At 54.0% G+C, this 26,780-nt stretch overlaps 1 protein-coding gene across 4 annotated transcripts; it reads right to left on the bottom strand.

Annotated features, from left to right (window-relative positions):
• On the bottom strand, positions 1 to 22,485 carry MSI1 (musashi RNA binding protein 1). Of its 4 annotated transcripts, none has more exons than XM_032471514.1 (15): positions 22,152 to 22,471; positions 21,942 to 21,982; positions 21,299 to 21,380; positions 21,116 to 21,200; positions 18,110 to 18,151; positions 16,489 to 16,581; positions 12,900 to 12,948; positions 11,662 to 11,744; positions 11,056 to 11,173; positions 8,484 to 8,564; positions 7,202 to 7,258; positions 4,389 to 4,457; positions 3,404 to 3,558; positions 2,893 to 2,956; positions 1 to 1,792 (listed from the first exon to the last, which is right to left on the bottom strand). In XM_032471514.1, the coding sequence occupies exons 1-14, from the start codon at positions 22,208 to 22,210 to the stop codon at positions 2,915 to 2,917; spliced, it is 1,056 nt and encodes a 351-aa protein (XP_032327405.1). In that variant the 5' UTR covers positions 22,211 to 22,471; the 3' UTR covers positions 1 to 1,792; positions 2,893 to 2,914. The 4 variants fall into 4 exon arrangements, with proteins under 4 accessions (XP_032327405.1, XP_032327404.1, XP_032327406.1 ...); XM_032471513.1 differs by having other exon boundaries at positions 3,404 to 3,591; positions 22,152 to 22,467; XM_032471515.1 differs by lacking the exon at positions 7,202 to 7,258 and having other exon boundaries at positions 3,404 to 3,591; positions 22,152 to 22,485.
• Positions 22,486 to 26,780: the final 4,295 nt, after the last annotated feature.

Raw genomic sequence — 26,780 nt, 5'->3', positions numbered from 1 at the left:
CCCATTTTCAAATAATTTATTAGGAATTTAAAACTGAAAATAAAACCTGGAAAAAGAAGTTACAGATGTGGAGAGAAGAGACACCGGAGGGTGGTAACTTGCTGGCTTCGAAACACCATGTAACATCTTTTTAAAAAAATTCCCCAAACAAATCAGAAAACGGAATTCCAGGGCCCTGAGCCCATGGGTGGGCCCAGTGGGGTGGGGGGGATCACAGGAAGTGGGGAGAGGGAAGCTAAGTCTCTTGTGACTCAGCTCAAACATGTAGAAAATTAATTAAAAATAAAAACCAATAAAATGCAGCTTCTCTTTTATTAGGAAACATTAAAAAAAAAAAAAACCACGAACAGCCGCGCATCTCAGTAACAAAGATTATTGCTTTGTGATCTCGGGGCTGATAGGTTAAGCACCTCACACAGACAATTAACTCTCCAAAGGGGGTTTTAAAGTTGGGGGATTATGATGGGGAAGGAAGCTTAGGTCCCCAGCCTCAGACCTGGGGGAGAAGGACACAGAGGGGGACAATGACAGGTGGGCCTCAGCCCTGCCACACTGGCCTGGTCACTTACTGTTCATGAACAGGCAGGACCTGAGCCTTGTTTTCCTTTGAAGGGGACTCGGGGGCTCGGGGCTGCCAAGGGGCTCTGGTCACGGGACCATCCTGGTGCGGAACTTCAGTGAGAGAAATGTGGGGGTTCCCTGAGAAGCCCTTTGCTTTCCCCTGGGGTCTGCCCCTTCCCAAAGTGCCCCCTGATGCCCACTCACTGGGGGCTCAGGGCAGAAACCATGAAGGCCCGACTAGGTAGGGGGCGGGGGGAGACCTTTGGAGAGTTAATTCCTTTCCAGCAGTGGCTCCGGGCGAGCCCTTCTCTTCCCTTGCCCCAACACTGGGTTTTCGGGGTGAGTGGGCCCAAGGCCTTGACCCCTAGGGCCTGAGAGAGAGGGCCTGCCTCGGCCACAGTTGAGGCCTGCAAGCTTACAGTAACGGTGTCTGAGGAAGGGACAGAAACACAGGGGAGACCTTTGCTGGGTAGGGCGAGGCAATGCCCTCACCCCCAAGGGGTCTGAGAGAGGGGTGGGGGCCTCACCTCACAGTATTTACATATGATACAGGACGGGGTGGTCCAGGGGCTCGGCCTGGCCTGCGCAGCCCTGTCCTCTCCAGGGCTGGAGGGAGGTGGCCAGGGGCCCACACCCACATAGACATTTTGTTCTCAGCTGGTGGGGGGGCACCTGGCCCCTTGCCCCCTGTGGCCTGGGGCTTCACATTCACAAACCTAGAAATAGTTTTTAAAAAAACAGTTTCTTTAAAAAAAAAAAAAAAGGAAGAGAGAAAAGGAGGGAAAATCAAAATAAAAAAAACCAGGGTTGTGGCTGCGGCCTGCAGCAGGCCCCCTCTGCCCTCACTCTAGCTATGCACAAATACAAAAGCCTTCTTGGGGATGTCCTATGGGGCGCGGCAGGGAGACCGGGGGCGCAGAGCCGAGAGGAGAGGGGAGAACCGGGGGAGGGTGGGGCAACCGGCTAATCCAAAATAAATAAAAGCGGGCAGGACAGGGGGGGTGGGGAAAGTGGGCCAGGGGCGGCAGAGAGGGAGGTTAGTAGGGGAGCCAGACGACGGGACATCCACACATCCATCGAGGGCAGCAGGGCAGGGGCCGGGGCCCAGGGAGTGGGGGGCAGGCAGTAGCGGTCCGAGTCGCTGCGGGGGAGGGGGCGGCGGCTGCGGCTGAGGTGTCCCCGCCCCCTCGCTGGCTCACTCGTGGTCCTCAGTCAGCTGCAGGCTGGGGTGCTGGAACACAGGGGGAGATCATGGGCGTCCTACCGCCGCCCCTCTGCGACCCCCAGAAACCTATCCTCGGGCGTAAGGCCTCTTCCCTTACTCCCCTCCTAGACAGGCGTTGTTCCTACGCCTCGCATTTTCTGTTCCCTGTTTGGAACTCTCACTCGATTTTGAACGGCTGGATTTGTTCAAACCTCACCTTCTCAGAGAAGCCCCCTGAACCCCTAAAGCAGGTAGACCCCTCATACCCAGTTTGGAATGATCTCACTTGATTTTTGTCTGTAGGGTGAGGCAGGGACCTTGTTTGTCTCACGCATCCCTCTTGCCTGGAATAGTGCCCTAGTTGTCTGGACCAATGAAGGAATGAACAAAGGCAACGGCCGGTTCACACAGAACCCCACCAGGTCACCATCGGCTGCATGATGACCCTGTGTGTGGGGTTCTCCTTGCCCCTTGATCTTGGTATATAAGTTGACAGGATCCTGTTTCACCAGTTGGGTAATACTCCGTTGTAGGCATAGGCTGTTTAACCACTCTCCTGTTAATGGGCATTTCAGTTATTTGCAGTTTTAAAAATAAATGCCTAGAAGTAGAATCATTATTTTAAGGGCATGAATGTTTAGTTGGAATAAACCCTGCCCTTTGGGGGGGGCGGATTAGGTTTATTTACTTATTTACTTTAAAAAAAAGTTGTTTAATGGAGGTACTGGGGATTGAACGCAGGACCTTGTGCATACTAAGTACACGCTCTGCCACTGAGCTGTACCCTCCCCCAGAACCCTACCCTTTGGAAAACCTGAGCCAGTTTACACAGATTGCCTTCCCCCCTCATCAATGCTGGATATCATCAATCTCAAACAATCTTCTCCTGAGAGGCAGCATGTGCTGCCTTACTGTTTTGTTGTTTGTTTGTTTTTATTTACAATCTTTATGTAGCAGTTTGAGCAGCTTTTCCCACCTTTCAACTATTGCTGGGATGAAAGTCTGTCTCCCCACTGGACTGTGGGTTCCGTGAAGGCAGGGACGAGGTCAGTGTCCCAGACTGGGCAGCCCAGGACCAGTCTCTCCAGTGCCACCCCCAACCCCAAGGCCCCTGTCCATCTCCTCACCTCCTGCCACCTGTCTCCTGCTTCAGTGGTACCCATTGGTGAAAGCTGTGGCAATCAAGGGGCCCTAGAAAGAAAAGCATTTGATGCCTAGATTCGTGAGAGAAGCAAAGAAAGCCCAGGGGTTCCTTCTCTCTCCCACAGGAGCCCCAGGGGAGGCAAAGACCTTCTCTAGCCCTGCCCATATCACCCCTGCTAGAAGATTCTCCAGGGCAGGATCAGGGAATCTGTATATAACCAGCACCCTGGAAAAGCAGGGCACCCCTGAGCTTGAATCTAGCTCCCATGCAGGCAGAGGTGGTGAGTCTTACTTGCACAGTATCCCCAGAGCCCACCTAATGCCTGGCAAACAGAGGGTGCTTATTAAATGCCCACTCAATGACTGAATGATAACCCTCACTGATCCCCCACAGGTGACACTTTCTCCACCCATCATCCCTCACCTCCCTTCTGCACCCACAGTCAAGGACTCTCCCGCCTTCAACTTCAGGGTTCTCCAGGTCCGGCCACTCACCCCAAGACTGTGGCCGAAGCCAGTGCTGGGGGCGGGGCTGGCAGCACTGATGTAACTGCTGACCCCTGAGTCCTGGTTGGCTGCCCCATAGAGCTCGGCCATGGGGCCAGGGCTGGTGGTTCCCAGGAAGCCCCCCGTGCGGCTGGGAGTCGAACCTGGAGGGGGAGCCATCGTCCAGGGGTGAGAGCCTGGCAACCCAGAAAGAAGACGGTGATAGCCCCGGCGACCACTGTCACCCCACAGCACCCCTCCGACCCGTTCCACCCGCTCTGACCTTGACCCCTCCCTCTCTGCCTCACCCCCACACCCCAGCGGGGCATGTGGGTCCACCGGCCGAGATCGCTCCAAGTCCATCCGCCCCCGGCTGCCCTAGCCCAGGCCCCCATCACCTCTTGTCTGGCCACTCAGCAGCCTCCTCGCTGACCTCCCCTCCCCTTTGCAGCCCCTTCACACCTGTTCCCACCCTGCAGCTGTGCTCATTTCCTACAGTGGACATCACTCCACTGCTTAAAATGTTCAGTGTCTCCCCAGGACCTGGTTCCTCTTGCCTCCTCCCCATGCTCCACTCCTGCGCGCCACTCATGCTAACTGGCCTCCAAGCCTCTGCACCTGCTATTCCCTCTGCTGGGAATACTCTTCCCTTTTCTTTGCCTTCAAATGGGAAGTTAAGAGGTCCATCCTCCTGAAAGCCTTCCCGAGAGGCCTGTGAGCTCCTCTGCCCTGACCTCCCCCAGCAGGGCGGCAGCGTCCTTCAGGATGAATGCCTTTTTAGTACCTGACGCCCCCACTAGTCTGTAAGCTCTGAGGGCAGAGACCACATCAGTCTCCTTCCTGGCTGGCCTGCCAGGTGCTCAGTTCATATTTGTCGAGTGAAAGAGTAAGTGAGTCCCTCTGGAAAGGGGTGGCAGTGGCCGCGTCTCCTTCCCCCTGGGCTTCTCTGCCACCTGCACCCCTCCCTCACTTCCTGCACCCCAGCAGACCTCACCTGTCCCTCGAACCACAGCCGCTGCCGCCGCTGCTGCTGCCATGGGTCCGTAAGCGGTGAGGGGAATGGCTAGAAGGAAAAGAGGGCAGGTAAGCATGCCGGGCAGGCGAGGGGCAGAGGTGGAGGAGGGCAGAGCCTCTCAGGCCTCACCCCACCTCACAGGGGTCAGCGCAGCCCCAGGGTCAAGGCAGAAGGAGCTCCCTTGGAGACAGGTAGGAGGGAGGATGGCTTCCCAGAGAAGCGCTAAGCCTCAGCTTCTTCCCTGGACTTGAGGGACGCACTTGAACCACCCACATCTCCTGGAGGGTGGGGGCAGGGCAGCCCACTCTGAGTGGCTCTAAGCGTGGCCCACAGCTGCCCTCTTCAGGGAGGGCCCTTGGCCGAACCAGGGCCCACTTAGCCCAGGGATACCCAGAGGTTATGTCTCTCTTCCCAACCCCGGGCCACTGGAGCCAGCGACCGACTGACACGGGTACAAAAAGCTGGGCCTGTTTCCCCAAGGGATGGACTGGGAGTCCTGCCCTGGAGCTCCCTGTGGGATCTAGTCTAGGCCACAATCCTGTCTGGCCCCTTCTGCTGCCTGGCCGGCTTCCCCACTCCCATTCTGCCGAGGACACGTCCTCCATAAAGTGTGTGCACCCAGTTCCCTGCCTCAGGGCCCCCTGACCACCACTTGGGCAGAAAAGACCACTCCCTCCCTAAGCCCCCCAGCCCCATTTCTCCGATCTGTCTTTAGACACAGGGATCTTGCTATTCCCTGGTTTGCTGTCTACTGCCACCCCTGCCTCTGCAGCGCCTAGCACCCTGCACAGTACTAGAAGGGACCTCTGCCGAAATAACCGGTTGGCGGGAGCCTGCAGCTCCCTCCCGTCTGGCGGCTGAGCGCCCCCTACTGCTTGGCTCTGCCACTGCAGCCCGAGAGGCTGCAATCCCACCCAGCCAGGGGCTGGGGTGTTTGCATTGCCCTCTCTCATCCCAAGATGCACCCCTTGGGGCCGTTTTGGTGACCATGGCCCTGAAATGGAACTGGATCTGGGGTAGGGACCTCGGGAAAAAAAAACCCTGAAAGTCTCTGCCAAGGCCCTTGGGCCAGGGAATTAAAGTCTAGGACAGCGTTCCTGCACTGTTAGGAGACACTTTGCCTAAGATAATCAGGTGTCACCTCCTCTGAGAAGCCTTTCCTGACCACCCCCGCTAAGGCAGCCCCTTGCCCCCGACCCTAACACCTTAGCACATCTCCCTGTTTTATTTTTCTTGTGCAACGTCTCACCCTGTGAAAGTATCTGATTTCCTTGTTTGTTTACTTGTTTATTGCTGGCTCCCTCCACTAGAATGTCAGCTCCAGGAGGGCAGGGATCTTGTCTGTCTCATTCCCTGCTGTATCCCCACTGCCTGGAACAGTGTTTGGCACAACAAATATTGATTAAATGCATGAAGGAAACATCCTCATCTCTTTAAGGGGAGGGAAAAGTTCAGACCCCAGACCTCCAAGAGTTGCTGATCCTTGAACCCACGTCCTCCCCTGCCAAGATGTCTGCAGAGGGGATATTTCTTCTCTCAGTTCTTTAAGGGCAGGGCTGGGCTCTGAGGTCTGGTTTGGGGCCCAGTTAGGCATTTCCCCAAAGCAAAATCAGCATGCTCTTATCACAACTGTAAAGCATTCCTCATTTGTATAATAAATATTCATCATCCTCTCTAGAGAACAAGTTCTGTGGATCGTGGCTTGGCTTTGTCGGGTCCCTGCTTTGCTTCCAGGGCTTGGCAAAGTGTCCCATGCTAGGTCCTCAACACAGAGTTCTGAAATGAGTAGAAAAGACCCCCTTTCGCCTCCCCTCTCTCTGCTCAGGGAAGATCCTCTATCGCCCCAACTGCCAGGACCCTCTACTCCCTCCTGGTCCTTCACCCTCTGTTCCTCGTTCCCCTCCCCCATTTTGGGGGCCCCCTGAGCATCCCTTGGAAGGAAGGTCTCATCTAAAGCAGCATCCACGCTCACATCCTCCACACACGGCCAAGTTGAGGGGGGAGTCTGGGGATGGGGTGGGGGGAGAAGCAGGTTGAACAGAGAAACCCCTTGCAGCCCACCTCACCTGCACCCCCCACCCCACCCCTTGGCCTTGGCCTTGGCCTCAGCCCCAGCTCCAGAGCTGAGCTGACTGGCCCAGGTGAGAACTCCAGCTCAAGAAATGGCTCAGGGTGGCCAAGCACATCATCCCACTTGCCCAGAAGTTGCAAACGGGCACCCCAAGGGCTGGATTCGGCTCTCAAAAAAGTTTCATTTGGCTCATGGTGGTTTAAAAATGTTGGACTCATTGCCTACATTGGAAAATAATTGAAAAATTCATTTGAAAGTGAAAGCTGGGTTTTTGGCTTCCCTTGGAAAATGAGATCTCAAAGTGTTGGGTCCACACCCCCTCCTAGCAGGGTTGGTTGGCACCGGGGAAAGCCATGCCCACTGCTATTCCCTGAAGTCTCCTACCCGGCCCACTCTGCTTAGGGTCTGAGACCCTGGCTGGTTCACCACTGGATCCCAGCACCTACATGGTGCCTGGCACATGGGAGGCGCTAGATAAATATTTGTCAGATGGATGAATGAGTGACTTAGCCTCCATCTGCTGGGCTTGGCCCCATGCCCCACCCTTAAGGGCCGTGTAGCTACACAGACTGGCCAGTGCCGCAGCAGAGTCTGCTGCATCTCCACAGCCGGAGGGCTGGCGGGCAGGAGAAAACGTCCCGCTCGCTTTCCCCAGGAAGGTCCCTGGGCCCTTTTTTCTCCCCATGTGGCCTGTGAGGTGTACGAAATCCGAGCAACTGACCTGTAAGCTCGGGGAGGACTGGGGCGCTCGGGAGAGGGGTCCGCTCTACACGGAATTCTAAAATGAAACGTAAAACAGCTTAGGAAGATGCAGGGAGGCCCCTTGGGCGTGGCCCAGGGAGGACAATTGTACCCATGGGGACACTGGGTCAGGGGGACAGGCCATGCATAGGACCCAAGAGCTGGGGATGGGGAGAGCATGGTCCCCAGCAGGGAAGGGTGCGGAAAGAGACACAGACACCAAGAGGAGACAGACAGAGAGAAAGTGCGGGCAGAGTTGCCACCATACCCTGGGCACAGGGCGATGCTGGAGCTATTTCCAGTATTTTCCTTAAAGGGCTTGAAAATGCCCTAAAACATCTCCCAGAATCCACCTCTTCTTTTTTTGGTGGGGGGAGGAGCTGGGGGGGGTGGCACTGATGAGAAGCAGTGACTCGAGAGCAGGTCGGGCTCCGGGTGGGCTCCACGCTCCACCACTTTATAGCTGAGTCACCTGAGCGAGTCACTTTGCCCCTCTGAGCCCATTTCCTCACCTATAAAATGGGGATCGTCATGCCCCCCCCCCCCAGGAGGCTACTGTCAGGGTTAGACAACATTATGTGGACAGAGGATTCCAAGCTGGACAGCCTAAGAGGCAAATGGTACAAGTGCTGAGGGGGAGCCCTCTAAAAAAATAAGAACAAAAAAGCAAACAAACAAAAGTTTTGCAAAAATATGATATTTGATATTAAAACAAAAAACAATGAATAGTCATCGTGAAAGTACAGAATTTTGCTGGGATTCCTGCCACTTATTTGAATTACAAATGATGGTGGTGATCATCATGCTTTTACACTGTTTTCCAGCATTCGGGGTCTCAAAAGGTCTTGTCGGCCTTGAAAGGGGCTCAGTGTAGCAAGTGGTCATTAGAAGTGCGTCCATAGAGACACCACCACGTTGGCCCTTGGGCACGCCCCCCACCACAAGCCCGATGCCCTCTTTGGTGGAAGTGGCAACCTCAGAGTGGGGTAGGGAGGAGAGAAAGGCAAGAGGCGGGCAGAGATCAGCCTGGAAGGGAGGGTGCCATGCAAGGCCACGCTGGGAGCCCCGCCCCCAGCTTCTGGGGATGGGGTGGGGAGGGGGAAGGTGGGGAGAGGCGCTCCTTCCTCAGACATGCCCTTCCTTCCAAGCCTCCAGCAGGCAGACCTCCCCCAGCCATGCACCCCCAGACACCGCCCTGAGGAGTCAGACTGCCCGGGAACCAGGGACATGCTGGAAGCAGAGGGATACCAGGCAGGACTTACCGGGAAACTGGTAGGTGTAGCCAGGGGCAAGGCCTGTATAACTCCGGCTGGCATAGGTCGTGGCTTGGAAACCGGGGTAACCTGATCAGGCAAGGGGACCAGTGTCAGATGCCTCACCTACAGCTCAGCGGGGAAGAATGTGAGCCCCTCATGTCCCTCCCCACCTTGTATCACAAATAATAATCAGTCATATTTACCAAACACCTGCTGCATGCCAAGCCCCGTGCAAAACCCGTGGCACACTTTACTCTCTCCTTAAACCTCACAAGAGTCCTAAGAGGTACTATTAGGAGCCCCACTTTACAGATCAAGAAATTGAGGCCCATAGAGGTGACACTTATTAGCTGAGAATAATCCAGACTCGTATCAAGGCCTTTCATGCTCCAGCTTCTTCCTCCATCCTGTCCTCATCTATACCCTAACTCTCACTCTGCTCCAGTCACACTGGCCTCCCCACTGCTTCTCAAATTTAACAAGCTCCTCCCCATCCCAGGGCCTTTGCACATGCTGTTTCAATTGCCTAGAACTCTTCCCCCATGTTTTCCCACGACTGTGTCCTTCTCATTGTGCAAGTCTCAGCTCCAAATGTCACCTCCTCAGAGAGGTCATCCCCCAAGAGTCCTCCTTCTCATCAGTTACAATATTTATCATGTCACCCTGGGTCTTTCCTTTCAGAGCACTGATGACTATTATCTGAATTTAGCCCACCATTTCTTTAAGTGCTGACTTTCTGTCTTCTCTATCTTTTACCTCTGTATCTCCAGCACCAGCATGGTGCCTGCTAGTTAGTATGCATATATTATAATAAATATTTGCAGCTTTGAAAGGAAAATCATACAGTGAGTAATCATAGTATAACTGGGATTCCAATTCAGATGTGATCGGCTCCAAGTCTCTTAGCCACAATTCTTTCTATGGATTAGAAGTTTCCTTTTTCTTTTTTTCCCCCTCCCACTTTTTAAATGGGGTGAAACTAGCTAATGATTGTTGTGAAAGAAAATTTTATCAATATTCCAAAAGAGGCTAAAGAGACAGAACAACTAAATTCAATACCTGATTCTAGCCTGGATCTTGTTCTGGAGGACAAAAATAGCTATAAAGAACATTATTGGATCAAAGAAAACCTGGTAGATTAGATTAAAATACCATCCCAATATAAATGTATGAAGTTGATGACCATGCTGTGGCTTCATGAAAGAATATCCATAATCTTAGGAAATACACACCAAAACATTTCATGGTAAAGGGCCACAATGCATGTAACTTACCCTGAAATGATTCAGAGAAAAATCACAAGTGTATTGTGTGTGTCTGTGTGTACACACATGTATGTGCATATATAATACATATACATACACATACAGAGGAAATGATAAGCAACTGGGATATGGTGTTAACAAGAGGTGAATTTGGGAAAGGGTAAATTGATGTTCTTTGTGCCTCTTTATCTTTTCAACTCTTCTGAAAGTTTGAAATTACTTCCAAATAAAAAGTTTACAAAAAACTTCAGGAGAAGACAGTGTTCCATTCCTCCTTCTCACTCCCCCATCTGCAATCCCAATCCTGGCCGTCTACCCCACACCATGCCCTCCTCCTCTGAATCCCCAGAGCACCCCTCCCCCATCCCCGGCATAAAGACCCCCTTGTACTGTGCTCTTACTGTGTAGACACATTTCGTCTCTCCAGGGAGACTGTGACCTTCCTGGAGGCCCAGCCCAGATTTTTTTCACCCTCATTCGTGGGCACCAAGCACTGCTGATTCCTGCTCATCTTCCAAGGCTCACAGTAACCTTTACCTCCTTCAGGGAGTCTCCCCAACCCCCAAGTGGGTTTAAGTGCCTCCCTGACAGCCTCCCATCACTCTGTGGTGACCCTGCCCATTCACCCCTGTCTCCCACTTTGATGGGGAACCCCATGAAGGCAGGTCCTGTCTCAGAAGCTGACCAAGAAGAAGCAGCTATCTTTCTACTTTCCCAAAGGCCTTTGGGTCTGTAAATGCTGTTCCATCTGCCTGACCATTTTTCCCCTTCCCTGCTCCCTGCCCTACCATAACTAGCTCCTACTCAACCCACAGACTCAGTTTAAGTGTAACTTCTAGCTTCTCCAAGTCTTGGTCTAATTTGCTCTGACCATGCTCCCTTGGCACCCTATACTTCTCCGTCCTAAACCTCTTTATTTATGTTCTTACTTATCTGTTTTCCCTGCCAGACTGTAAAGCTCCAAGGAAAGTCACTGTTGTACTTCTTGGCATAGGGCTTGGCATTTATAGTTGCTCAATAACTATTCACTGGATGGATGGGTGGACAAATGAATGGAATGGATGGAGGAACAGAAGGACCAATTAATGAGCAGCTGGATCATTCTCTTGGCTACCACCAGAGGGCAGCACCCCACAACCAAATCGCCCCACTTTCATGAGAACTGCCAGATCTGAGATACTCCGTTCACACTGGGGCCCAATGACTCAGACAGGAGGGCTGACCACAGAGGAGGTGCAACACCCACCAAGCCCCTGGAGCCCTAGGCGCAGTTCCGAGCGGGAAGAAGCCGCAGGTGCAGGCCTAGCACATACCCAGCATGCCGATGCCCAGCATGAAGGCGTCCATTCCATAGGGCATGACTCGAGACCTCCCCCGGGCTGAGCCCGTCGGTGACATCACCTCTTTTGGCTGAGCTTTCTTACATTCCACCTGCAACAAGACCTGGTGGTCAGTCCCTCCTATAGACCAAGGGTCACTGACCCTCCTATTCCCTAGCAGGGCTCTTTATTGGTAATTTCATAGTTAGCATTTCTGGAGCGCTTGCTATGTGCCAGAGATCGACTTTGCGAGCAATAAATCATGGAATGCTTATACGAACTATGGTAGATGTATTGCTCCCCCTCTCATTTTACAGATGAAGAACTGAGGCTTAGAGAGAAGACATCTGCCCAAAGACTACACTAGTGAGTGGTGGAGTATGGATTTCAACCTAGGTCTCTATGAACCCACCAACCATGCTTTTTAAGAGCCACGGGACACCACCTTCCTGTCCAGATTTTTAGGGGGTGGGAGAATTGGCTCTGCCCCACGAACTGTGAGGCCGTTTGCCTGCCTCCAGAACCTCCAAGCATCCCTGGCTGGCTCAGGCTGGAGCCCCAGCCTCCCTCTGCATCTCCACCCCTCCAATCCTTGCTCACCATTTTGTTGTTGATTTCATGGAAGTGGATTTCACACACTTTCTCCACGATGTCCTCGCTCTCAAATGTGACAAAGCCGAACCCTAGAGGGCAGAGGAAGGGTCAGAACCAGGCTCGTGGTCAAAACCCAGCCCCAAGTCATACCAACACCACCACTCCACTCTCACAAGTGAGTGTCTAAGAGTTAAGGAGATACTCTGACCACCGTCTAGCAACTTCTCAACTACCCACTGAGACAGAGTTTCAACTCCAAATCACAGTTGTGAAAACCAAGGCTCAGCGAAGTGACTTGCCCAAGGTCACACAGCCAGTTAGAAAGAGGCAGAGTTGTGACGAAAATCCACTCAACATGACTTTTCTCTTCTTTAGATGCCTTCCAAAGAGGGGAAAAGAGCACACATACTTTTTTAAACTTACACAAAGGTGTACACACCCAAATATATTTTTGTATACACACACACACCCTTCCTAGGTATCCATATGTCATAGAGACACTCACCAGTGCTCACAAAGGCATAAAGGCCCCTGTGTACATGTACGGTTTACCATGACACACTAGAAACATGCAACTATTCAGACACAGACACGCTCACATGCACAGATACACACACACAGACTAGCACATACTCTACTCCCCAAACAGGCTTAAAAGGCCCAAAGCTCTGAAGGCACAGGAGAAACAACCCCGCCTCCTCCTGGGTGTGCCCCAGGGGCTGGAATGGGATTTCTCAGAAGGCAAGGCCCTTGGGAGAAAAACAACCAGGCAATATGCACACGGTGGCCCAGATGCTCACAGGTTCAGGGGCAAGGGGGCTGGGGGCTGGGCTCAGCCCATGGGTGGGGCGAGGAGGTGGTGGCGGGAGCAGACTGCCTGTGGCTGTGGAGTCAGCCTGACCCTGGGGCGGCCTGAGCTCTGGTTACCAGGGACAAGGTAAACCCAGGCAGACACTGGCTGGGCGGACACCGGCCGGGGCGGGGGCGGAGGGCTCAGTTGCAGGGGGAGGAGAGGTCTGCTCCTCTGCTCCTCTGCTCCTCTCGGGTGTCTGCAATTCGGCAAGTTTCTAGCACAGGAAACGGCGGGACAAAAGCCTTCTGTAAGGCCAGGCCCGGGAGAGGATGCAGATCCTCGGGGATAGGATGTCAGGAGGCAAGATGAAAGGGCAGCTGTGACCTGCAGCCCCCTGGCTGACCACAGGCCCCCCAGCCCGGCCTGGGAAGGGGGAGGGGGCCATGCTCACCTCGGTGCCGGTTGGTGGTTTTGTCGAACATCAGCATGGCATCGTCCACCTGAAACAGAGCTGCAATGGAGGACCCACCAGACCCCAGGGGACTCTACCACAACCCAGGAGCAAGGGTTCCGACACCCCCTCCTTGCTTGCCTATTCCAGGCTTTATCTTAAATCTGCTCCCTGTGCAGGGGACAACTTTCCATCTATAACCCCAGCTGGATGCCACCGCACCCCCATTCAACCACCAGATTCTCAGTGGACCAGCCTGCAAATATTAAGCACCAACTGTATGCCTGGCACTTTGCCCCACTAGCCTCTCCTCTACATTCCATTCCTTGCATGGTAAGATCCTCATTTGGTAGCTCAGGAGATGGGCTCAGAGAGGTGAAGTCACCTGCCCAAGGTCACACAGCAAATCCCAGATCGAGCCTAGGAGAAGGCACAGAGTGGGTGCTAGGGGAGGAAATATAAGAGCGAGATATGAGACGGGGAAATGAAAGCCTCTTTCCTTTTTGCAAAAGGCCAGGAGGACAGCAACTGCTCCAGCCAGACCCAACTCCCCTCTCCTGGTACAGATCTTTTCCTCTAATTGAGGTTTCCTTTTGCTAGAGGCTGTAATTAAAGCAAGTAGAGTTCAGTGCCTGGGCCGCTAGCCTCCCACTGACTGGGGGAGGGAAAAAGGGTAGAGGAAGGGGGAGCGTCCGCATTATCCCCCATCCCTTGGACCCCAGCCTTCTCTTCTTGCTACTCCCTCAAGGCATCCTCTTGGATACGTGGACAGCCAAAGGCCTTGGCTTTCCTTCTGCAGTCCCTTCCCTTCCTTTTGCCTACATCTGCTGCTTCCTGCTTGCCCTCTTAATTCTTCAGCCAATGTCAGCTGTCTCATGGGGTTAAGCTAAGGTCTGATTCATCCTTGGTGGAAATCAAGGGCTGCCTCTGATACTGCCTCCCCCTCCCACATCTCACTCCAGCTGCTGACCCTCCCCCAAATGGTCAGACCCTCAAGGGATAAAGGAAAACTTCTTGAGGCCTTGGGGCACAGCCTCTTCCCCATTCTCCTTTGCTCTCTTTCCAGGCCCATCCACTGCCTTGTTAAAGTGGAAAGAGCAGCCCCTGAACAGGGTGGTCCTCCAGCTCTTGTTAGTCACCAAGCTGCACCAGGCCCCTGACTTTCCCCTGGGAGAACCAGGAGGCAGTTAGGTCCCTGGAGAATCTCAGAGGGAAATGGTATGTCCCTTCCCAAGGAGGCTCCTGCCCCAGGGCCCTGCAGCGTGGTGCCACCCTCACTCCCATCCTTATGGACCCATTCTGAGTCCCAATCCCAAATCAACCAGACTGTCCAAACCAGATGGACCTTTCACACTGAGCACATGGGAAAGAGAAACCCAGAAAGGAGGGTCGTGACAAAAGTACAGGCTTTGAGTATGACAGGCCAGAATTGGATTCCTAGATTCTGCATTTGCTCATTAAATTTGGACAAGTGGCTTTATGTCTCCATGATTCAACTTCTTCATCTATAAAATGGGTGTAACAGTGTCTTATAGGGAGGAGTTAAATGAAATAGTACATGTAACACGCCTAATTCACAGTAGCTGGGATATAGTAAGTGCTTAGTTAATAATAGCTATTATTATTATTATCACCTTTATTATAGGGGGGCTTGACCGCAGTCATATGGGGGAGGGTGGCAAAGCTAGGCAGAAAACAGCCCAACACCAATGGCTTTGAAGTTTCCATGAGGAACACAGTGCCTGTGTCAGTTATGATCATGACCATCCTATTGAGGACCTTGACCTGTGCTCAATGACTTTTTGAACGAATGAATAGAAGAACCAGCCTCTTCCAGGATCCTGCAGCTTTGGGTAGCTGTGGGACCTGTAAGAGATTCAGCCCAAATCCATGGCCTTTTCTCCACCCAACCTTTCAACTTCACCACCTATGTCCACTAGACCCTTCCACATGGGCCTTGTCTGGAGACCCATAGTAGGGCAGTGGGGTTGAGGCCAGGGCACAGAGCAACGAAAGTGGTTGGGGGTCCAGGGGACCCCCAACGGTGTCCCCTCGTGGGGCCAGCTGAGGGGAGGGAGGCTCCCAGCCCAGTGTCCTTAATAGGCTTTGGTCTCCATGGGAACTCGAGGGTAGGGGGGCTCGGGCGGGGGAGGGGAGGCGGCCGAGGCCTGCTGACCAGTGGGAGCCGCCAAGTTCGTCGGCCGCTAAGCCTGAGTGGCAGCCATGGCGGCTGACCATTGTTCCCCTCTCGGTGGCGGCCCCTCGATCCGGGCGGGGGGCCCCCCGCCGCGGGGCCCTTGGCATTCCCGGCTGTCCCCCTCGCTCCCTGGCAGTCTATTCTCCGGCTCCCCCTGGCCTCCCCGGGCCGGTTTCACATGCCAACGCCGATTTAGGCCCGAACAAAAGACGCGGCCGCTGACGGCTTCTCCTGGGGCCCGGTTGCCATGGCAACGCCGGCCCCGGGGGCAGGCGGCCTCCAATCACAGCTGCTGGATCAGATTAGTGCGAGCTCTAATGCTCGGCGCTCAGACACAAAGACACCCCACCGGAGCCGAGCGGGGCCTGCTGCTTCCCAGGAGCGCCCTTCCCTCTGGGGCCCAGGCCGCCGACCTGCTCTCGGTCCTGTACCCGGGTCCCCGCGGAGGCGCCTAAGCCTAGGCCTCTGGCCCCTACATCGCCAGCATCCGCTGGCCAGGGGACCTCCCACCCTCTCCCCTTTTGCCCTAGAGACAGGGGCCTGGAAACCCACCCAGTCCCCAGCTCACATCCCATTCTCAAGCCACGTTCTCCTGTGCCCTCTGCGTAACAGGGAACTAATGAGCCTCGGGAAAGGAGAGACCCAGCCTGTCTCCCGTCAGAAAAGACCAGGGACCCCAGGCCTAAGCACAGCAGCCTTACTTCACCCCCAGGCTTAAAATTTGACCCCCTCTTTCCCATCTCTCCCTGGGGCCTTGATGTTCACATCACTCACCGTTCTGAGGACACCCTATTGTCTGATGTCACCCCATCTACTTATTTGTGGACTAAATGGCCCAGAAATTTAACCTACGTGCACCTCAGAGCTGAAAGCCAGTCCTCTGGGACTGATCAGCAATTTGGGGTGGTCTCTTCAGCCCCTCTCCACTAGCTAAGAGATCAGTGCTTCCCACCCCAGCTCCCACCTGCTGCAAGCAGGGTCCTGAGTACAACTGGGAGTCATATTTATTGCTTCCTTATCATCCTGACCAGGAAGGGGTGGGGGAAGGTACAACCGCAGGTGGACTGGACAGGTGCAAACTCTCAGGAGGCCAAGGGGTGACTGGATTGAACTGGCTTCGGGAGCAAAGCCTCCTTCAGGAGAACGAAGATAAGCAGAAGGGCAACAACAGGGACAGCTACTGTGTGGCTTCTCTCCCCAGGGATATGCCCAGAGCCTGAGGTCCACAGATAGGCCAGGAGCACGAACGGTAGGTTGGCCCGGCCTCACCCGCAGAAGGACCCAGCCCCCTTTTCCACCCCTGCAGGGATTGGAATGGTCGTGCTGGACTCTGGCTTGCCTCTGACCAAAATTCTCCAGGGCTCCCAGCCAGCACCCCCAGTTTTGACCCACCTTCCCGAACTGCTCAAAATACTGCTTCACGTCCTCCACCGTGGTGTTTACTGATAGCCCCCCAACAAAGATCTTCTTCGTTCGAGTCACCATCTGTTAGGGGGAGGGAATGAGAAAGTGGGCATCTGAGTTCTGTGGCCTACCGCCACCAGCAGGGGCTCCAGCCCTCCTGCCAGGGCGCCAGCTGACAAGCTGTCTGTGGCCCCAGCTACTCGGAAGGCACCCCCCCCAGCTCCCCCTTGGACCCTCGCCTCTAGGCCTGTCACGGGCAGCTGTGCACCCCACATCATGGCTGGCTCACTCCCTGGGGTCTGTGTCGGGAAGAGGATGGCTTGGTGACCCAGACCTACAGCCTACCTCAAAGACCCCACCAGCCCCTCCTGGGAGAGGCCCAGGTCCATCCCACGGTCCCCAGGGTCCATCCCAGGGTCCCCTCAATGCCGACATTTTCCCCATCAACCTCCTTCCAACCCAACCTCTGGCAGCCTGGTGGCCCCAGCCCTGTTTTAGGAAGAACACATGGTCCTAATTACCCCAGGAGCGCATGGCTAATCCACGGCAATTCCCAGCCCCATCCTAACACTAAAGCACCTTCTGTCACCAAACTGCTTAATGGAATTAACCCAATTCTGACCATGTGCTCCCTGGTGCGGCCTCCTTCGAATACCTGCCTCATAATTGCTTTCAGGCCCTCTGCTGGACCCTTCCAGTGATGCCCTTTTCCTGTCTCCCAAAACCTGCCCCTCTCCCTTTGCCATGGCAGGAGCTGGGCACCTTGACTCCAAATCTTAAAGCATCTTAGTTCCCATCAACCCCCTTGCAAAGGGGGAAACTGAGTTCTCCAGGAGAGGGACTGAGTCCCAGGACACATGGTAAGTCAGCAGACTCAGGGGTCCTGCTCCCTGGATAGTAACCAGGCTTCCGCCTGTCTCCTGTTTTTGACCGCTTAAACATAAAGATGTGGCTAGTAGTCCTGGGGCCTGGAATAAACTCTTAGGCCCCTGTCCTGCACCAAAAGTTTTGAATTCTGTATACCTCAACTGCTCAGAAATCTGTTTTTGGTACACCCAGAAAAACTCGCCACAGTGCCAGGGAAAAAGAATACTTGGGAGGGAAGCCACCTTCACCCAAGCTGCAAGACAACACATAACAGACTCCACTCCCTTCCTGCTCTGCAAGCTCAATACACCTGACCTCAGAGGTAGGGGGGAGCCTGGGGGGGGGGGGTCAGGGGTAGCTCCCTGGCCTGACTCTAGCTCAGCCTCACAGGGGTAAGTCTGTGTTTGACCCCCAGAGGGGCTGGGCAGAGAGATTGTGATCTCTGAGGTCAGAATTCAACTCAGGATCCAAAGTGTACTGGCTTCAAATACAGGACAATGAATCCCCTGAGGGGTTCCTCCTTCTCTCAACACATGCAGCCCCTCTTACTAGTCCACCCAAGAGCACAGCTGGAAAAATGCATGGTGTCTGCAGTCCACAGAGCGAGGACATAAAGAATCCTCCCTCCCCCATCCCAGTCCATTCCATTAACACTCCAAGCAAAAGCATCTTCCATAGAAGGGAATGCTGGGAAAATCACTGCCGGCAGTACAAAGCTGCTCCCGGACACAGACACACCTACCTTAGGCTGTGCTCGCCGGGGAAAGGCCACCTTGGGATCAATCTAAAAGAGAAGAGAGAGGTAGAGGGGCCTCGGTTATCACACTTCAGATGGGTGACCACACCACATAGCCTGCAGACCTGAGGACCTTTCTCATCCCAGGATACAGAGGTGACACAGAGGTGACTGAAACCGCCACAGCCCCTGGCAGGAAAGTGTAACAGTTGAGCTTTTAGGGCCTAGAGCCAGACTATTGGGTTCAAATCCCATTTACATTACTTCCCAGCTATGAAATCCTGCACAAATGACTTAACCTCTCTGAGCCTCAGGCTTGAGCTCACCCACAAAACAGGCAAATAATAACATCCACCTCAAAGGGTCGTCTGCAGATTTTTTCTTTTTTACTTTTTTGTAAATTGAAGCATAGTCAGTTTACAGTGTTGTGTCTGCAGATTTTCTGAGATAATGCTTACAAAGCACTTGGTGTCTAGCCCTCAGCAAGAACCCCAATAAAGTAAGCCAAGTGTTATTCCTTCTAGCACCAGGTATATCCAGGGCCTCCGTGCCTGACGTCACACAGATACCTGCCCAGGTGAGGCATGCAATCTAGACTTCGGAAGCCTTGTGAATGGAAACACTCTTTGCTGAAAAAGGCTTCGAGATAAGAGTTCATAAACCACCAAGAGTAGATGCAGTTCTGTTTTCCCAATACTGTTGACATCTAGCAGCCCTTCTGGAGGCTGCAAGCAAACAGTTCCCTGATAATGCAGCTAGGCCTAGGGTTAAGCAGAGCACAGGCTTTGGTGACTTGCACAGGATTTGGACTCAGAAACTAGGAGCCCCTGGCTAAGCTTGTGATCTTGGTAACTTGCCTGCGCCTCAGTTCCCTCATCTGCAAAGTGGGGACGATAACACCCACTTTTCCCAGGGGCAGCTGTAGGGAATCAAATGAGATAACGCAAGTGAAAGCATTCCTTTGTGAACTGCCCTTCACTGCACAAACAAAGGTGCTATTACCAGTGGGCCACCTTTGCCCTTGGCTGTGAACAACCAGAGAGGAAAAGCAAGATGCACCTGGGTACTCCCAGGTACTGAATTCGTACTGACAAACAGCAAAAGCCAGGGCATGAGACACTGTGATCAATGCAGGACCTATGAGGCCTGGGCATTTCAGAGTTTCTGGCCACTCACATGGGTGGACACCACTCAGAAGTTCACCAGCCAATCGCCAGGAAGATCTCTCTTTTCCCAAAGTTCCTTCTGTTCAAAACTCAGCCTCGTTCTAGGCAACGGGCTCTGGCTCCTCACTGCCTGAATGGGACAGATGAGGGACCAGCCTCCTACAGGCTCCCCCACTGAAAAACACTCACAGAGAACGAACGTCCAAAATCCATACTGGACAATGCCGCCTCTCTCCCAGAATCCCAAGGGGCTCATAGAGCTGCCCATTCCCCTGTCTGAAGGCATGATTTCATACCTCTGTGGCCATGTTCATCCTTCTATTTCTCCTGGAAGCCACCAGAGCACACCTCAGACAGTTACCCTGCTCAGACCCTGAGGGGAGGTGGTACCAAAGCCATGTCCTGCAGACCCACGCACACCAATCCCTGACACACCCTACCTCCACTCTGACTCACAGCTGGCAACATAAATAAAACCCAACAAGTAAATAAAAGGTGAAAGTCAGAACCCAAAATAGACTCCCCACAATAAGCCTCCCTTCCACCCCCCCTTTCCCAGGCTGGAGAACGCCAAACACAAAGCCCTTGCCCTTTTCACATCCCAAATCTCAGAAGGATGCCCATCTCATCCTCCTCCCTCCCTTCTCTTCCCCTTATCAATCTCCCACACCCCCACCCCCGGCCCCCAAATCTCGGCTTCCTGAGCGCTGCAGAAGCCATCGGTGCATTCTGAGGACAGGGGATGGTAGGAGAACAGGCAGCTTGATGGCAGATAATCACCAAAAACAATAGGCCACTGTCTTTCCATTCCCAGCTTGGGTCACTCAGTCAGCGCCAAGAAGATCCTTTCAGAGCCGGCAAAGTTGAGGCCTGGCCTCATTTGCTCATTCATCACTGCGGGCAGGAGTGGGAGCCACTGGGCAGAGATAACAGGAGCTGGGGACAGGCGGTAATTTGACAAATTCTTGGGCACAACCAGCTATTGTTGCAGGTAAACAGGAGCCAGTGACTGACCCAAGCAGGGAGGCCCAGGGCTGGGCTGGAGGAGAGTGGGGGAGTACAGAGAGAGATCGCGCTGTCCCAGCCCACTGGCAGACAGTTACCCCATCACGAAGGAACCCCTCCTCTGCTTTCTCCTTTCCCCTCTCCCCCTGAGCTGGGGCCTGGGCCAGCGCCCCCTGCAGGGCCCAAGACACTGGGGAGCAGTGGGACAGCAGCAAAATGTTCCAGGAGTTTGAATGCCAAACAAGCAGTTTCTCCTCGGATCTAGCCGGGAAGAGCTGTTTCCAGGCAAGCTAGCTCCCTTCTCATAAATCCCTTCATGGGCAAAGCAGGTTCATGTCTTCCACACAAAGCAAGGAGCTCATTGACCAAAAGTCAGGGGAGGGAGGTCAGAAGGGAGGGGGATTCAATGAGCTTTGCCATTGGTCTGGAATGGGGTGGGTGGGGGGAGCTAAATACTAGTTAGAGTTCAGAGAAGCCACGGATGGGTCACTGCAGCCCTGACTCACCCAATTTGGGCTCGGGAAGGGACCTAGCTCCACCCCAGGCTCCTCCTTGAGGCATCAAGATTAGTACGCACTGGGAGAGGGTGGTGGCTGCGTCTTCCCTCACCAGTACCGGAGGGGTTAGGGGGATGTAACACCTCATAGCAGGCCTGGGATTTTTCTGCTAGGTCTCCCCTCAACTCTGGCGACAAAGTTTCAGAGCGTGGCAGACCTTCTATTCAGAAAACTCCCTCCTTCCTTCAGGATCCCATACAACTGTCCCCTGGGGAAAGTCCTGACCCTCTCCTCCGGCGACCTCCCTCTCCCGAAGGGCCCCCAAAGCCCTGAGGGCCACTCACTGTTTTGGAGTCGAGCTCGTGTCGCGATTGCGCCAGTACTTTATCCACCCCCGCCTGGTCCATGAAAGTGACGAAGCCGAAACCCCTGCGCGCCGTAGTGAGGGAGAGGCAGATGGTTACACGGCAGTGAGTGGCGGTGGAGGGGGGCGAGCCAGGAGCAGGAGGAGGGGGTGAGGGGCTCACCTGGATCTCTTGGTCAGGGGGTCCCGCATCACCAGACACTCCTTCACCTCCCCGAACTGGCCGAAGTATTCGCGCAGCCCTTCTGTAACCACACACCCGCCTTCGGACCAGCCCGCGCCCCGCGCCCTTCCCCCCTTCCCCCGTCCTTTGCCCCTAGTGACCCCGGCGCGGCCCGGCCGCCCCCGCGCCCAGCAGCCTGCACGCTCTCCACCGCCTCCCCCTCCCCAGCCCTCACCCGGCTCCCGTGGAGCCTCCTGGCGCCCACAGGGGCCCCAGGAAGCCGAGGGCCGAGCTGGGCTGGAGGGGGGACGGCTCCGGCCGGGTTCCCGCCGCTCCGGGAGCCGCCTCACAAAAGTTTGAGCCGCAGGTGCGAGCGGAGTTGGCGCTGCCGCCGGCGGGTCTCGGGGGCCCAGCCCACCCCCCCGATGGCCCCTGAAACCCTCATCTCCTCCCCTCCACCCGCTGGGCCGTGCGCGCTCGCCGATCGCCCTGCGCTCTCCGGGTCCCCGGGCGGGGCGCGAAACAGGGCGCGGGGGCGCCCGGGGTCAGCGGGGCACAGGGCCGGGCTGAGGTGTCCGGTTCCGGGGCGCCGGGGGGTCCCGGGTGCCCAGCCGGGCCGGCTGGCGCTCCCGAGCTCGCTCACCCTGCGTAGTCTGCCAACTGAGTCCCCCGATGAACATCTTGCTGCGGGAGGAGGAGAGACACAAAGGGCCCGCGTGAGCGCCGGGCGCCCGGGCGCAGGGGGCGCGGGCCCGGGCCCCGGGGAGGCCCGGCCCGACCCAGATCGGCCATGTTGGCGGGGCCGGGGAGGGCGCGGGCCATCAAGGCCGGGCCGGGCCGGGCCGTGCCGTACCAGGGGTCGTGCGGAGAGTCCGGGGAGGCGAGGCCGGGCTGGGGCGCGTCAGTCTCCATCGGGAGCCGCGGGCGGCGCGGGCAGCGGAGCGGCGGCGGCGGCGGCGGCGGCAGCGCTCGGCGCGGGGCAGATGAGGAGCGCGGCGAAGGGGGCCGGACGGACAGGCCATGCTGCCCCCTCCCCCGACCCCGCTCGGGCGGGCGGGCGGGGACGGCCGAGGGGAGGGCCCGCCGGGGGCCGACCTGCCGGCTCCTCCCCCCGCCGCCCTGCGAGCATAAAGCCCCGCGCTCGCCCGCGCGCCTGGGCGCCCGCGGAGGCGGCGGCGCCCGAACCCTGCTCCCGCCGGGATCCCGGGTCCCCAGGGGGGAGAGAGGCCCCGAATCCCGAGACGGGCCGGGACCTGGGCGCGGCCGCACCCCTCACCCACCCCGGCACGGGGGCCGGGCCGCGGGAACGCCCTCCAGGAATGAAGCGCTTCCCGGTGCCTTCAAGGTAGCTCGGTTCCGGATCGGGGACCCCCTAGTCCTCCCTCTTAGGTCCCCGCTATCCAGAATCTAAGAGATCCCCAATCTCCTTGGGTCGGGAGGGAGATAGCCCCCAAATCCCCTCACGTATTCCCCCAGTCGGAACGAGAACAGTCCTCGGAGCCCCCAGTTCCCCCGAACCTAATTTAGGGTTCACCCTCAGCGGCCCTCAGTCCACTCCCACTGTCCCACTTCCCGCATATCTTCTTTGGGGACCTCTTTCAGTGCCTCGCTTCCCGAGTGGGGAGCCTCCATAGCACCCCTGTGGAAACCGTGTCAGTTTCCCCAATCCCTCTTCAACCCTTGTTGTCTCCGAGTGAGAATCCCTCTCAGGTCGCCCAGATCCCTTCCGTACACACTCGGGGACTCTACAGTCTGTCGAGAAAACCCTTGCCCCGAGCCCGGGTTTCTAGTTTGCCGACCCCCATTCCACCCCGCAGTGTGAGGAGTCGCCACTGTTTCCCTCACTCCCTGGCTCACTCTTGTCAGCCCTACTCGAACTTCTGTCTGGATTCGGGAAAGCCGGTTCCAGACGCTCACCGCCCACTCCCCACAGAGGCTGGTGGAAAGGTCAGCGACTCTACAGCCTCCCGTTTCCAGTTTAGGAGACCGATGGCTCAGCTGTGCACCTTCCCCTCTGAATGACCCCCTCTTTGGGGGCAGGATTCTAAGCCCCACCCCATCGAATTGGAAGAACCTAAACTGCCTGCCTACTGCGTTAGGAATTACTTCTCAGTCCGTCTGAATTTGCCCATGGAGGCAAACGCCTTCATTTCCCCCCTCCCCATCTTCTGGGTCTCTGAGATCCTCCAGGGCTTTGCCCCAGGCTTCTGGGAGCCCTCTCACCCACCCCCTTAAACTCCCTCCCTCTAGCCGGGGAACCCTGAGAAAGTCCATCCTGGATCGCCCCAGGATCCAGGGCCACTCTCTCTATCCCCACCTTTCCAAATACAAATCCTCTCCTCAATTCCCTGGTTGAAACCAGGCAAGAAAGGGTCAAAGCAGGAGAATGAGGCAGCCACTCCTCTCCAAAGCCCCAACCCTGCTGAGGGTCTCAGTGCCACTCACAGCCCCTCCCTCCCAATTCGCCTCCCACGCCTTCCCCCACCCACTTTTAGTCCACCCTGCGTAGGTCAGTGACAATCCTTGATGACAAGCCCCTTCCCCACCTTGACCTCCATCCTCAAGTCAGCCACCTTTTATTAAGGTGTGCAGGAGCTCTGGACAACGTAACTGTGACCTCTAGAAGTGTGCCCATCCCCCTCCTCTCAGGATCCCTTTCCTGCCCCCACTGCACCCACCTCTCCGGTAAGAACGTGAGAGACTCAAGTTAATGGTTTCCTCAGGGACCTTCTGGGAACACTCAGCAGGTATATCCTGCCACCCTGTGTGCATAACACTAGGAACAAACTTGCTTTTTCCTGTTTTTATGACTTGTCCCATCATTTCTCAGAATACCCTGGACTGCGGGTGGGGGGCACCCCACACAGGGCATTTCTCACCATCTTAATACAAACTGGAATGTCAGGTGTGTCCTGGAAGAGATACAGATGAGGATCAGCAGGGAGTAACACTGGTGTTAGGGAACTATTCCTAGGTCTAAACTTCAGGTTTCCTGTGTGCAAAATGGGGCCAATGGGGAGGTGCAGGGAGGAGGGAGCCCCAAGCGCCCATGAACATTAATTTCAGTGCTGGGCAGGTGGCTGGGAGCGTAGGAAATGGGTAGGGGTCATTTGTTCAGAGCCAGCCAAGCCCACGGGAGAGAGGATCCATTTATTAGAGTCTTCATGCAGGACCTCAGAGGAGGAAGCTTCTCCCTGTCACTACCTGTCACGTGTAGGGTAAACTTACAGAAGTCCCCTCCTACTGCAGGTTCCTCCCAGGCTCTGCCTCCTTCCACTTTGTTCACAGTAGGGGCAAGGAGTCCTTCTAGGGGTAGCCCTCACAGGACAGTGCAGCTGTAAATGGATGATCCTCATAGTAAATTGAGGATCTCAGCGGTATTAAGAAAAAACGATCTTTAAGAGCAACGGGCCCAGACCGCCAGAATTAGGAGATTAGAGGATGTGGTTCCAGTTCTTTCTCTCCAGTATGACATACCCTGAACATCACTCAGAGAATCAAAACAGAAATTGCTCTATACTTAAAAAAAAAAATCCTTTTGAGAAATACAGTGGGTGAGTGACATTTCACCCAAGCACCAAGATGCAATTTGGCACATTCATTCATTCATTCCACAAATATCTATTGAACACCTGCTACCTACCAGACACTGTCTTAGGTGCTATATTCCTACCACCTACATTGGTGAAACTTGCTTACTAGAGACAGGAGTCAAATAATAAATAAATAGATAGATAAACTAGTGATGTGTCGCTTAGATGTTGGTAAGTGCTTAGGAGAAGGAAGGAGACTAGAGACGGTGGGAGGCATGGGGGAGAGGGTGATATGCTATTTTATTTTATTTATTTTTAAAAACTTTTTTTGGGGTAGGTAATTTGGTTTACTTATATATTTATTTTTAAAGGAGGTACTGGGGAATGAACCCAGGACCTTGTGTATGCTAAGCATGTGCTCTACCACTTGAGCTATAACCTCCCCCTCTGCAATTTTCAATCAGGGAAGTTCTCACAGGGAGAGTGATGTTTTAGCAAAGGCTAGAAGGAAATTAGGTACATTAATCTGTTATCCAGAATTCTCATTTAAGCAGAGTCTCTACATCTCTAACGTGCAATGATAATTGATATTCATAGTTTGATTTTTCACTGCTCTAAAGCAGTGGTTCCCAAACTTTAATGTGCATAAAAAAAACCACCCAGTGATTTTCAGTAGACGCAGGATAGGTGGGGGCTCTGAAAGCTGTATTTTTTAGCAAACACTTCTATCTGATGATGCTGATAGCTGAGGTTTTCCTTGGACCACTCTTGAAGAAACACTGATTAAAAATATACTAAAGAGTCTTCTAGAATGACAACAACAACAAAATTAAAGATTAAATTATAGTCTGTGTGGTTTTAGTGTTGAGAGTATTTCACTGTGTTCTCATTCTTTGAAAATGCAAGACTCAAGCAAAACCCCAGATTACCCAGAACATCCCATTTTTTGTCCACACAGGAGAAGGGAAAATTTATTGTAAGCTGATTAGGAGCCAAACATTTATAATCAGTCTGTTTTACACTCTTCCCCCCATTTTTGCCCTAATTTCTCTCTCTACTTTTTACTTTTCCCAAATTTCTGAACTCAATCAGCAGGTGATTGGCCGGTGTCACGAAAACACTTGACTGAGAGTCAAAAGATCCACAGCTTGGCCCCGGAACCCCCACTGTTTCTGGTTGGGTGAGTCTGAGGATTTGCCGCTCAGTCTTCTGAGCTTCCATTTACTCTCAGAGTTGCTGCAAGACTTAAGTGAGATCAGGTACATGAAAACACCTTAAAAATTCTGAAGCACTCTAGAAAGGTAAGGAGGCTCTGTGACTGTGTATTCCTGGGTCTAGTTAACTTGGTCCAGCTGAAATTCAGTTACCTTCAGGACAGTGTGGAACTAGCATAAAGATATACGTATAGATCAATAGAACAGAATTGAGAGTCCAGAAATAAACCCTCTCACTTATAATCAACTGATTTTTCATAAGGGGATGAACACAATTCAATGGGGGAAAGAACAGTCTCTTCAACTGGATTGTCCACATGAAAAGAATTCAGTGGCACCTCTACCTTATATCATATACAAACATCAACTCAAAAATCAAAATGGTTCAAAGACCTAAATCTAAGAGCTAAACTATAAAAAGAAAGATAGATCAATCAGACATCATTAAAATCAAAATCTTTGCGCTTCAAAGGACACCATCAGGAAAGTGAAAAAAAAAAAAACCCATAGAAAAGGAGAAAATTTTTGCAAGTCATAAATTTGATAAGGGACTTGTATCTTGAATATATAAAGAAGTCATACAACACAATAATGAAAAGATAAACAACTCAGTTAAAAATGAGCAAAGGCTCTGAATAGACACTTCTCCAGAAAAGATATATAAATGGCTAATAAGCATATGAAAAGATGCTCAATATCATTAGCCATCAGGGAAGTACAGATCAAAGCTACAAT

Source organism: Camelus ferus, chromosome 32, assembly GCF_009834535.1.
Source record: "Camelus ferus isolate YT-003-E chromosome 32, BCGSAC_Cfer_1.0, whole genome shotgun sequence".
In the NCBI taxonomy this organism is placed as follows: domain Eukaryota; kingdom Metazoa; phylum Chordata; class Mammalia; order Artiodactyla; family Camelidae; genus Camelus; species Camelus ferus.
This window is presented reverse-complemented; position numbering and strand designations above follow the sequence as displayed.

Bases quoted from the DNA above. Each gene is read 5' to 3' on its own strand.
- MSI1 (XM_032471513.1), bottom strand. From the start codon at position 22,210: ATGGAGACTGACGCGCCCCAGCCCGGCCTCGCCTCCCCGGACTCTCCG. The intron at 21,381-21,941 runs GTGAGCGAGCTC...GTGTGGTTACAG, and splicing joins CAGTTGGCAGACTACGCAGG to AAGGGCTGCGCGAATACTTC. The intron at 4,458-7,201 runs GTCAGTTGCTCG...TTTTCCTTCTAG, and splicing joins AGTCCTCCCCGAGCTTACAG to CCATTCCCCTCACCGCTTAC.